We start from the raw sequence: 13,461 nt of genomic DNA, 5'->3' as shown, positions 1-13,461 counted from the left end.
ACATCCAAGTTAGTTAGGAACAATCATGATTTTGGGAGTAGAATCCAGTGATTCACCCATACATATAACAGGCCGTGCTCATCCCAACAAATGTCTTCTTAATGCCTGTTGCCCATTTAGCCCATCCCCCCTCCCACAATCCCTCCAGCAACCCTCTGTTCTCTATATTTAAGAGCCTCTTATGTTTTGTCCCCTCCCTGTTTTTATGTTGTTTTCTTTTCTTCCCTTGTGTTCAACTGTTTTGTATCTTAAATTCCACATATGAGTGAAGTCATATTATATTGGTCCTCTCTGACTAATTTTGCTTAGCATACTACCCTCCAGTTCCATCCACGTTTATTGCAAATGGCAAGAATTCAGAGAATGTTCAGTTTTAAAAGAAATTGCCAAAATCTTTTCCAAAGTAGCTGTACCATCCTGAATTCCCCTCACTAATGAAATAGAGTTCCGTTGCTCCACATCCTGGCCAGACGTTGGTGTCATCTGTGGTTTTGATTTTGGCCATTCTAATGGGTATGTAACAGTATGTCATTGCTGTGTTATTGTGCAGTTTCTTACTGACATGATGTTGACCAGCTTTTCTCAAGCTTATTTATATCACATGAATATCACCTTTGTTGAGATAATTTGCAGTTTTTAAATCGGCATTGTTTTTACTATTGAGAAGTCTTATCTTTTAAATTAAAAAAAACAAATAGTTCTCTCCTTAAATCACCTTCCATTTGCAGTAGAAAGGAATATGTATAAAGAATTCTATGTCCCAAATTTCCTCGTTATTTCAATCCTTTGTTAGATGCAAATATATGTCATATGTATTTTGTGACTTTCTTGAAATAAGAAGAGATGTATCCAAACGGAGTCTTTACTCCCCAACACGGATGGTGAACATCCTTCTCCTTGTACCTAAGGGCTCTCAAAACACCCTGAACAGAGCTTCAGGGTAGATGGAGGAGCCATTCTCCAGCCTACATTCTTGTAAGTATCAGACTCTCCTCATCCCCATCACTTTCTGAGCAGCAGTCACTGAAATGGAGATGTCCACAGAGATGATGAGGGGCCCTCACAGGGTCACCAGCTGCTCAAGAGGACAAATGAATAAAGGTGAAGAGGGAGAACTTTTGTTGTAATACAGTGGCAACTTCATCCCCTTCCATGGTGAGTCTAGAACTGGGAAGGCCTTTTAGATTCTGAGAGGGATCAGAGGGAAAAATCATGGAACCTCGCATCAGTCCGCCATTGCATGCAGGCTTCCTTTGCAAAAGTTATGACCTTGACTAATCCCATTCAACAGGTTTCCTTCTAGTTCTGTCGATTTTTTTCTTCACTCTGCAGAAGATTTTTATTTTGATGTAGTCCCAATAGTGTATTTCTTCTTTTATTTCCCTTGCCTGAGGAGATATCCCCAGAATAATGTTGCTACAGCCAATGTCAGAGAGATAACTGCCTGTTCTCTCTAGAATTCTTATGTTTTCAGGTCTCACATTTAGGTCTTTAATCCAATTTGAGTTCATTTTTGTGTATGGCGGAAGAAAGTGGTCTGGTTTCGTTCTTTTACATGTAGCTGTCCAGTTTTCCCAGCACCATTTGTTGACAAGACTGTCTTTTTCCCATTCCGTATTCTTGCCTCCTTTGTCAAACATTGGTCATATACTCTTGGGCTTATTTCTGGGCTTTCTATTCTGTTTCCTTTTTTTTTTTTTTTTTTTTGTCTGTTTTTGTGCCATTACCATATGGTTTCGATTACTACAGTTTTCTAATATAAATGGAAATCTGGAATGGTGATACCTCCAGTTTTGGTTTTCTTTTTCAAGACTGTTTCACTATTTGGGAACTTTTGTGGTTCCACATAAATTTTAGGACTGTTCTAGTTCTGTGAAAAATGCTGTTGTCACTTTGATAGGAATTGCCTTAAATCTGTAGATTGATTTGGGTAGTATAAACATTTTAACAATATTTGTTCTTCCAATCCATGACAGGGATGTTTGTTCATTTCTTGTGTCATCTTCAATTTCTTTCATCAATCCTTCATAGTTTTCATAGTAAAAGTCTTTCACCCCTTCGGTTAAGTTTATTCTTGGGTATCTTATTATTCTTGGCTCAATTGTCAATGAGATTGATTTCTTAATTTCCCTCTCTGTGGCTTCATTATCAGTGTATAGAAATGCAACAGAGTTCTGTACATTGATTTTATAACCTGTGACTTTACTGAATTTATTTGTTGGTTCTGGTAGTTTTTTGTTGGAATCTTTAGAATTATATATATATATAGTACCATGTCCTTTGCAGTATGATATAATTCCTTACCAATTTGAATACTTTTAATTTCTTTTTGCTTTCTGATTGCTGTGGCTAAGACTTCCAGTACTAGGTTGAATAAAAGTGGCGAGAGTAGGGGCGCCTGGGTGGCTCAGTCGGTTAAGCGGCCAACTTCAGCTCGGGTCATGATCTCACGGTCTGTGGGTTCGAGCCCCGCATCGGGCTCTGTGCTGGCGGCCCGGAGCCCGTTTCGGATTTCGTGTCTCCCTCTCTCTCTGACCCTCCCCTGTTCATGCTCTGTCTCTCTCTGTCTCAAAAATAAATAAACGTTAAAAAAATAAAAATAAAAAAAATAAATAAAAAAAGTGGCGAGAGTAGACATCCTTGTCTTGTTCCTGACCTTAAGGGAAAACTCTCAACTTTTCTCCACTATGATTACTGTGGGTTTTTTTTTTTTTAATTTTTTTTCAACGTTTTTTATTTTTATTTTTGGGACAGAGAGAGACAGAGCATGAACGGGGGAGGGGCAGAGAGAGAGGGAGACACAGAATCAGAAACAGGCTCCAGGCTCGGAGCCATCAGCCCAGAGCCTGACGCGGGGCTCGAACTCACGGAACGCGAGATCGTGACCTGGCTGAAGTCGGACGCTTAACCGACTGCGCCACCCAGGCACCCCAATTACTGTGGGTTTTTTATATATGGCCTTTATTATGTTGTGGCATGTTCCCTCTAAACCTACATTGTTGAGGATTTTTATCGTGGATGGATATTGTACTTTACCAAATTGTTTTTTCTGCATCTATTGAAATCATCGAATGGTTTTTATCTTTTCTCTTATTGATGTGAGGTATCATATTGATGGATTTTCAAATTTAAATCGCCCTTGCATCCCATAAATAAATCCCATTGGATCATGTTAAATGATTTTCTTAATGTATTGTTGGATGAATTTGCTAGTATTTTGTGGAGGTATTGGCATATGTCCATCAGAGATATTGGCCTGTAGTTCTCTTTTCCTGTGGTATCTTTATCTGGTTTTGATATCAAGGTAATGCTGGCCTGATAGAATTAATTTGGAAGTTTTCCTTCCTCTTCTATTTTGAAATAGTTTGAGAAGAATAAGTATTAACTCTTCTTTAAACATGTGATAGAATTTGCCTATAAAGACTTTTGGTTCTGGATGTTACTGGGAGTTTGTTGATTACTGATTCCATTTCATTGTTTTAATATATTACTTCTTTTTTAATATTTATTTATTTTTGAGAGAGAGAGAGAGACAGACTGCAAGTGGGGGAGGAACAGAGAGGGAGACAATTGATCTATAGATCAATTGGGAAGCACTCACATCTTGAAAATAGTGAGTGTTCCTATCCACAGACATGGAACATTTCTCATTGTATGTAGTTCTTCTTTGATTTGGCTCATCAGAATTTTCTGGTTTTTCTTACATAGATCTTGTATGTATTTTGCTCAATTTATACCTAAGCATTTCCATTTTTGGAGTGCTAATGTAAGTGAAATTGTGTTTTCATTTCAAATTCCACTCATTCATTGATAGTTTATAGGAAAGCACTTGAATCTTACATTATCATTGTCCTACAACTTTGCTGTAATCTCTTATTAGTTCTAAGATTTTCTTTCTTCTTTCTTTCTTTCTTTCTTTCTTGATGGTAATTCTATTCAATTTTCTTCATAGATATTTATGTCATCTAAGAATAGTACTGTTTTAGTTTTCCCTTCTCAATCTGTATATCTTTAAATGAATGCTTTCTAATGGATGTTGGTGCTTTGTAATACTTAAGAAAAAAAGGAAAGTGGGGTGCTTGGATGGCTCAGTCAGTTAAGCATCCAACTCTTGGTTTTGGCTCAGGTCATGATCTCTCAGTTTTTGAGATCAAGCCCAGTGTTGGGCTCTCTGCAGACATCGTGAATCCTGCTTGTGATTCTCTCTCCTTCTCTCTCTGCCCCTCCCACATGTACTCTCTCTCTCTCTCTCTCTCTCAAAATAAATAAACTTTAAAAAAAAAAAAAAGGAAAAGGAAGAATTTGGTAATAATTGAAATATCTGAATGGCACAATATCAGTTTCTGTAAGTCATTATAAAGTATAGAAATAAATGACATATTTCTTACAAATAAGCCAAATCATGACAATTTGAACACTAATGCATTCAGTGTATATTTCATAGTGAGGAAACTGAGAAGTCTCAGTCATCAGCCTGGATCCCTGACTTCTGAAGGGAGGCCTGAGCCGACCCTAAAGAAGGGAGCCCCTGGCCCAGGGAAGAACTATCTCTGGGTTGTGCATTTCATCTCTGAAGCACCAGACTGATGCAAACTGCTCACTGGGGGTAAGGTATCATTTCAGTGGGTCCATGACTTCATATTCCTCTCCCACAGTGTGTCAGTGCCATATTTCTGGAAGCTCACAAGCTCTCTCTGATCAGGGCCTCTAACATAGGACTCAGTGTGTCTTCCTATCTGCTCTCCCACACCCTCTGTTCTCATCAACAAGAGGTTTCAGTTGCCCAGTCTCAGCCTGGATCCTCTCTGGGGTCAGGGTAAATGCTTCCCTATATAACGTGGATTCTACATGTACCTATCAGCTGTGTTCATTGGATGCTGTTCCTGTTGATTTGGGTTTTATTGTTTTCATAGAATCAGAAAATGAGTTTACACTACATTCCCATGTCCAGCTGTCTCTAGCATCTGTAATTTATAACATATGTATTATGTAAAATGTATATGTGATACATACCATATCAAAATATATGATATCATACATATAAAAAGTATATATGAAATATATAACATTTATAATGTATATATGATATACAGATATTATTTAATTTATATAATATATATAAATTGCAACATGTAACATGTGTACATATATTATGTAACAGAATATTAATAAATACAATGCAGTATTTCATGTTATATATGCTATGTATTAAATTACAATATATCAATAAACCCTACAATAGTATAGCAGATGGCACATATGTAATATATATTTATATATAAAATCATTATATATAATGATTTTATGGTAAATATATATCACATTCATTTATAATAAATACAACTTCTATTCTGTCTTTATTTAATGAAATCCAGATGGTGTGGGTGGCAGCATCAGCACAATCTGACTCAGGAGACTGGAAGGAAAGCTGCAGGGCTACAAGACGATTAAAAGTCTCACTATAGGGGCGCCTGGGTGGCGCAGTCGGTTAAGCGTCCGACTTCAGCCAGGTCACGATCTCGTGGTCCGTGAGTTCGAGCCCCGCGTCAGGCTCTGGGCTGATGGCTCGGAGCCTGGAGCCTGTTTCCGATTCTGTATCTCCCTCTCTCTCTGCCCCTCCCCCGTTCATGCTCTGTCTCTCTCTGTCCCAAAAATAAAAATAAAAAACGTTGAAAAAAAAAATTAAAAAAAAAAAGTCTCACGATAGTTCACTTCACTCTTTGATATGGTTAATATAGTTGTAGTCTAGTTTTGCTATTTTACTCAGTATGAAGACTGACATAAAAAGAACATTACTATAAATGGAGCTCTCACCTTTCTGAGAGGTTCTTCCTCCTCTCCTGCACTGAAAACTCTCATGACCTATTACACTACATGCATTGGGCACTAACCAAGATTTTTTGGTAAAAGCTCCATGGAATATGTTGTGGTTGGGTGTCTAAGATTTAGTTCCAAAGAACTGGCATTTATCCCAACATTATAGGATTAAACTGGGGGCAGTGAGCACATGGCCGGATGGCACTGGATGTGTACGTGGACTTGAGAGCTATTGATTGTACCTTCACAATATTAAGTCATCCAGTCAATCCATGGAGTGGCATCTGTTCTCTTCTTTAAATCTTCCTTAATTTTTTTCAGCAATGTTTTGTAGTTTTCAATTTACAAACTTTTTGCCTACTTGGTTAAGTTCACTCCCGAATGCTTTGTTCTCTTTTTACGTGGCGGGTAGGGCTCAGTCCATTGAGAGTCTGGCTCTTGGTTTGGCTCAGGTTGTGCTCTCACGGTTCGTGAGTTCAAGCCCCACATCAGGCTCTTCGCTGGAAGTCCGGAGCCTGCTTGAGATGTTCTCTCTCTCCCTCTCTTCCTGCCCCTCCCCCACTCTCAAAGTAAGTAAATAAAAACTTAAAAAAATAAATTTTGTTCTTTTCTATGCTGTCTTAATGGAATTGTTTTCTCAATATCCTTCTGGCTTCTTCATTGTTGGCATAGAGAAAACCACCTGATGATTGCAGGGAATCACTACGTGAACTCCTGTAGGAGATACTAGATAGATTCAGGCTAGGGTTGATGATAGAGCCTGTTTCCGTATTTTGGAGGAGTAGGAACAAGTAATGAAGCAGGAGGGAGCATGAGAGGGAAGCTCTGCCTCCATGACCATGAAATGAGCGATCTCACAAGGTAGACTCTGAGCACAGGATGGGCTTAAGAATGAAGGAACCCATGCTGCCTCCACTTTTTATGGGAGAAACAGAAAAGTATAAAGCTTTTTTTTTAGTTGGAGAAATAATTCATTTATATGTTCCAGAACTTATGTAATTATTCATGAAACACATATTTTAAAAGCACCAAGTATTCTCTGATGGGTGCAGGTGAGGGAGTAGTATGAAGAGTCAGGGAGGAGCCGTCTCTGTGTTCCTGACTCAATGGTTCTGCCAGGACTGAGAGGAAGGCTCTCCAGCTCCCTGCTTCCTCAGCGTTGGCCCCGGGGAGAGGACACCAGACCCTCTGCTCACACAGCCCCTCTCTGCTAGTTGACCAGTTCTCACTCCCTCTTCCACCCTCCAGCATTTCCCTGAACTCTTCACTGAACCCCATTTCCTCCTTCTTAAAGAAGGTCAATGACACCAAAAGAGAATCCCTGAAGCTTTAACATCTACCTCGGTCTGTTGGATTATTGGAAGTTGGACACAAAAGAAATGTACCCCCCTCCACTGATTTATGCCATCTTTCAAATTTACACCTGAATTGTGCAGATATTAACCTGTAAGTTTCTGACTATAAATTACTCCTCAATATATATATTTTTATTTTGTTGCTTACTATGCTCCATTACTGAAACATTTTCAATTACATTTGTACAATTTACAGTAACTTGGGTATTTATCTTCCTTAGTAAGAACAAGAGATTAAAAAACTGTACAATTTTCAAGTGCAAGAAGGTGCTTGAAATGTTTGTTACCATCTAAAATAACACATGGTAAAGGCATCAGTAGGATGTGGCATGTGCACAGACAAAAGTTCAGGGATGTTGACCAGAGGATAATTCATATTGAGGGGTATTGGAACCACCTAAGTGAAACCCTAGGGGAGAAAGTTGCCAAGGGCCATCAGTCCTCTCCCATATGTGTGTCTGGCCCACCTCTGAGTTTCCCATGTGACGAAGGAACTGAATGAGGAAGCTTGGGAAGACACATGAACCTTAAACAGAACATTGGCTCCGTTAGGATAATGCATTTTTTTTCTATGGTGTAGTTGTTTATTTCCATACATCTATTCCATATATGTGCCCCTTCTCTGTTTCTGGTCTTGGACAAAGGCAGTTAGGAGAAGCAGACAGTGAAAACAGAAATAAGGAACAGATTATCAGGAGGCACATAGAGAAATGTGGTCCAGGGAAGGGCTCTACCTGTGGCAGGTGAATAAAAGGGGAAGATTATTCTGCAGAATCCCCAGTGAGGGTGGGATTTTTTTCCCTGTCCTCTGAGAATAACAAGTGTAATAACGTGGGGAGGAATAAATTACCCTGATGGGGAGGAGCTCAAATGTCTGAAGGTGCCCTGGAGAGGAGAGAAGGTGAAACAAGGAAGAGCAGGGGGAGAGAGGAGAATCTGAGGCAGAGAAAAAGGCCCCCATCTTCCCAGTTCATCGTGGGTTCCCCACTCAAAACCCCAGCCTCTCTACCGACGAGCTCTCTAAGGAACCTGAAGAATGTGGTGGAATGAATGGCTGAGGGTGTGAGGATGCTGGATGGACACAGAAAACCCGTGGGAAGAGTGATCCAGTCATAGCTCAGGCCATTCTCAGCTCGGAGAAGCCCCAGTGAGCTCAGGCACTGTCATCTGTCACCCATATTGTGTGTTCCAGTTTGAGGAAATGCACCTCTTACCTCCTCTCAGAATACCCCTCAGACCTTCTTCCCATCAGAAGAGCCCTGCCCCCCATGGGATCCCTGGTATTTGGTCATCTGGCCAGGGGCCTTAATAGTGCTGACATTTCTACTGCTGTGACTTCTGCCTCCAGAGTGAGAGCAGGTGGCAGTTCTGTAATCCCGCATGGAGTGAGGTGTCATCTCCTGCAGGTGAAGGCAGGGACTCCTCTCCGAGCTGTACTTGGGCAGCAGGCAGTAATCTGACATAGATTGTGTGGTGCAAATTAACATAGGACCGTGTAGGAAACATGACAGCACAGCTTTGTGAGGGCGAATGGGGATACTGAGTCTTGCTCCCTCCTCCCCCTCAATCTTGAGAATAGAGTTATTCATGAAAATACAGTGCTGTCACTCCCCATGTACAGCCCCCACATCACTCTAGGCTGGGTGATGCTTCTAGTCACAGGGTGAGAGAAGACATGATCTCAACTCCGTGTGGACTGAGGGAGGACATTTATCATCCAGTTTCTCCATGGCATTAGAGGGGTCACAGTGTAGGAGAGTCACACATTGGTGGGGAGAGTCATGCTTGCCTGTACTGGAGCAGTCTCGGGGTCTTCCCACGTGGGAGGGGGGTGGGCATCAGTGTCCACTCTGGTGTCGAGCCACAGGGCCCTCTGGTGGCCAGAGCATCACAACATGTATGGAAACAACAGCTGGCCCTCTAAGTGGTGACCCGCTTCTGATAGCTTTTCCTACATCTCCAGTAGGAAGACTGGGTGTTGGAACCAGTGATTCCCCAGGTCTTCTCTCTGTGGGGTCCCCATAGCCTAGAGGAATTCCCAGTTGTCCTGCCTCATCTCTCACCTTACTCCTGCCATGTCTCCAGACATATCAGTGGTCCCTACTCTTACTAGGTCGTGGTTTTCACTCTCCATTGGGGGATTCCACATGCTTGTCTCACAAATTCATGAATTATATTTTTGTTAAATATTCAAAAAATTATTATATTTTGGGTTTGTAGGACATTTACTACAGAATTCCTGATTAACACTTCTTAACTATAATTGACAACGCAGAATCATTTTGGTGAATAAATCTCCTGTGCCAGCTAAAAGTCCAAATTATCTCATGTTGTTACCCTGTTGTGATTTTATGTCCTGAACATGATAATTGTTGCCACATAGAGATGAAAAGTCTCTACTATCCTATTAGCGATACGGCAGAAATTCTCTAAGTGACATCTGCATGTGGGGCACCAATAGCTGGTGTTATCACATGATGCTGGCTTTTGTCACAAGCAAGTAAGACCTAGTGACAGCCCAGGCAGCACAAGCAGAGGGATTTGCCTCCCCTTCGCACTGACCTGGAGCTCAATGTGTGAGGTAACGCTGTCAACCCGTATCTGAGAGTATTGGCCATTTTCAGGTCCAACATGAAGGCCACAATTTAGCAAATATCCTGAGCTCATCAAGGCATCTTTGGTCCTTCAGAAACACTTAGGATCCAAGAATCCTCTGGTTACTTGAGACTGAGTAGAATCTCAGAAGTTGTTGGGAAAGTGCCCTTTCAGTGACAAAAGAACATTGTTTGTCATGAACTTTGGAAAATCTCTGCAAGTTCCACTCAAATTCACTATAAATCTAAAACTTCTCTTAATATTAAAGTCTATTCAATAAAAAAGAGAGTAAGAGCTCTGTGAAAATCATATAGCAAAGAAAAAAAAGAGGAACAATTTAAATTTCTAGCAGGCATGAGGAAATGAAAAAGACAAATAAGAAACCAACTTCCCATCATAATAAATGAAACAGTACAACAAAGAGATCATTGGAACACCTGGGTGTTTTAGTCACTTAAGTATCTGACTCTTGATCTCAGTTCAGGTCTTGATCTCAGGATTGTGAGTTCAAACCCCACACTGGGCTCTGTGCTGAGTGTGATGCTTACTTAAAAAAGGCAGGGGGGGTCACAGAAGAACTGTATCTAATTGGCACATCAAAATCTTGTTTGTAAATGACAGAGTAGTTCAAGCAACTATAAAGTTTTGAATGAAAATGGATAATGTATATACATACAAAATAAGAAATGACAAAAATGAAAAACAATCTTACTGTTAACACCTATTAATAATAGATAAAAAGGATAATTTCCTAGCAATATAAAAAAAATTCTACCAGAAAGCAATGGATAATCAGACCAATTTCTGAGGGAAAAAAGTGAAACATTATTGTGGAACTATTCTACAAAATGACATAAGATCCAGTTAGTTTCACAGAAAAAGCAAACAGGCCTTCTGAGATCAGGTGATTCCATTTCTTGGCTTCACATTATATATTTTTCAAAACATTGAAAAGCTAGGAAAATTAAATTTGGTAGAAAGCATGTATAATAGTAAAAACTACACTTGATAAATAAAATACAAAGAAAATTACAGACTAATATTATGAAATATTGATGTAAATATTCTAAATTAAATACCAACAAAGAGATTCCAGTATTACGTTAATATATGGATATACCAGGGTCATATGTGATTTATTCCAGATATACAGTTGAGTTCAATATTGATAGATCTTTTAATAGAGACATTATATTAATAGATGAGTAGATACAATTTTATTTCCTCAGTAGAATTTGGAGGAGACTTTACCAATCTAAAATGAATCTCTTATTTAAAAAAACACATAGGGGCGCCTGGGTGGCGCAGTCGGTTAAGCGTCCGACTTCAGCCAGGTCACGATCTCGCGGTCCGTGAGTTCGAGCCCCGCGTCGGGCTCTGGGCTGATGGCTCGGAGCCTGGAGCCTGTTTCCGGTTCTGTGTCTCCCTCTCTCTCTGCCCCTCCCCCGTTCATGCTCTGTCTCTCTCTGTCCCAAAAATAAAAAACGTTGAAAAAAAAATTTTTTTTTAATAAAAAAATAAAAAAATAAATTAAAAAAAAAACACATAAATAGAAATAGTCAAATACATTTGCAGTATGGTGACACTTTCTTTCCCACACACATGTAGTTACTGTCACAGCCAGCACCTTAGCTAATGGGGTGCAGGGCAAGATTATTCCACAAGATCAGAAACAGGCAAATGTGACCTTTAACTCCATTATTACTCAGCCTCCTTCTGCAAGTATTAGACCATGCAATTAGACAAGAAAAATCACTTGCTAAATGGATCTTAGCATTGATGGGAGTGGACACGTAGTTCTTCCAAAAGAATCAAAGATACAATTCAGTGATAGATACTCCAGGGCTGGCGCAGCAGTGGCAGAAGAAATCTCCCCAAGGAGCACAAACAACACTGAGAACTAAAGAGAGAATGCCGCAGCTCTGGAATCTTCTAGAGGTAGGTAAATGACCAAGGACTGAGATGCAGGATTCCTCAGCATTAGGGTGGGAATTGAGCACAGTTGGACCTGCCACCCAGAATCCATGAACTTCAGTGCAAAGAGATTCTGTCTCCCAACCTTATGGGAGAGATGGCATTTCTGTGTCCTTTGAGATCTTTTGTCTAGGAAGGGGCTGCTGTGAGTGACGTTGGGAACAGAAAGGAAGGAGAAGCCTTCACTCCCAGGTGATGCCCCCAGAGGGACCTGGGCCCATGGTGGCAGCAACAGGAGCAGCAGAAGCAGAAGCCTTAAGATGAGGCTGAGCAGCTGGTGGGGCCTCTGCTTCCCAGCAGATGACAAAGGTGTTTGACCTTAGTTCCCATGAGCCTGGGGCTCTGAGTGAGCCCTGAGATGCTGTCACAAGATGGTCAGTAAGGAGCAGCCTCGTCCTCAGTTCTCAGCCCAGTGATGGTCATGGAGCCAGAGTTGCTAGACATGGAGCCAGAGGACAGATCAGTGTCCCCAGAGGGTCTAATCATCACAATAGATGAAGATTTAGGGTCCCCTTCATGGGAGCTGTTAGTACCAGGACACATACAGTACACTGTGGGTGTGTCCTGACCCAGACATGGCTGGATTCTGTGTCCCTGGTTCTTCTCTGGCTCACCATGGACTCTGTCCCCTGGGCAGCCTTCCACTGACACCCAGGTATTTCAGCTGGATTTGAGAAGAATCACACAATCTACTGCTGCCAGAAACAGGCTTAGGGGGCAGAATTTCTAAAAAGTGATAAGATTTTGTGGATAAAGTACCCTGAGATGGCTCTCAGACCACAGTTCAGGCCAAACAAATAAAGGGAACAGTTGAGTCGGCTGAAAATTTGGGGCTGCTCACAGGAAGTCCATCGCTGTCAGGACAACAGGATTTTGTCTCACTTCCCCACAGGCCTGCAGCATTGTCTAATGACTCTGTCATCAAAGTATTGGCAGTAATAATCAGCCTCATCCTCAGGCTGGAGCCCAGTGATGGTCAGAGAGTGGGAGTTGCCAGACTTGGAGCCAGAAAATTGACTGGGGACCCCAGAAGGACGATTGTTGTTACCATAGATGAGGAGTTTGGGGGCCGCTCCTGGGAATTGCTGGTACCAGTGTATAAATTCACCACCCCAAAAACTGGAGTCACTGACAGTGCATGAAATAGTGACGGTCTGCCCCAGAGCCCCAGACGCCAAGGGAGGCTGAGTCAGCACAGACTGGGCCCAGGATCCTGAAAGGGGGAGAGACACAGAGAACATGATGCCAGGGTCTAGAGGCAAGAGGAGGATGTGGGGCCCCACCTGTCCTCCCAGAACCCCTTTCCCTGTGCCCATATCCAGTCACCTGTGCAGTGAGTGAGGAGGGTGAAGAGGAAAGGGGACCAGGCCATGGTGGACACCATCACTGATCCTGCCTTCTGTGGCTCCCAGCTGAGCAGAACTCCCCTAATCTGTCCCTTCTTCATCCTCTGAGATAGGGAGGGCCCATCCATGCAAATGATACCCCAGCTCTCTGGACCCTCACTGGTCCTGGGTCCCTCTGTCTGAAGGTGTCACGGAGGTGGGCAGGGGAGGGGCTGTGTGGGGCCAGAGGGTGGAGAGGTTACAGCTGTGAGTCTTGAGCAAGACACAGGTAGTGCCAGGTGGTAAGTCCTAGCTCTGATCACCTTTGGCACCTCAGAAACATGCCCTGATTGCCCCCTGTGTCCAGGCTCAGACACACCACTGTGTGATGTGGT

The 13,461-nt window shown here is 41.8% G+C and overlaps 1 gene segment (V, D, J or C); it reads right to left on the bottom strand.

The window, feature by feature from the left end:
• Nucleotides 1–12,548: 12,548 nt before the first annotated feature.
• Nucleotides 12,549–13,140, bottom strand: LOC131489694 (immunoglobulin lambda variable 1-40-like). The segment is given in 2 exon segments: nucleotides 12,549–12,954; nucleotides 13,068–13,140. Coding segments are annotated over 2 exon segments (393 nt in total).
• Nucleotides 13,141–13,461: the final 321 nt, after the last annotated feature.

Source organism: Neofelis nebulosa, chromosome 11, assembly GCF_028018385.1.
Source record: "Neofelis nebulosa isolate mNeoNeb1 chromosome 11, mNeoNeb1.pri, whole genome shotgun sequence".
Taxonomy (NCBI): domain Eukaryota; kingdom Metazoa; phylum Chordata; class Mammalia; order Carnivora; family Felidae; genus Neofelis; species Neofelis nebulosa.
This window is presented reverse-complemented; position numbering and strand designations above follow the sequence as displayed.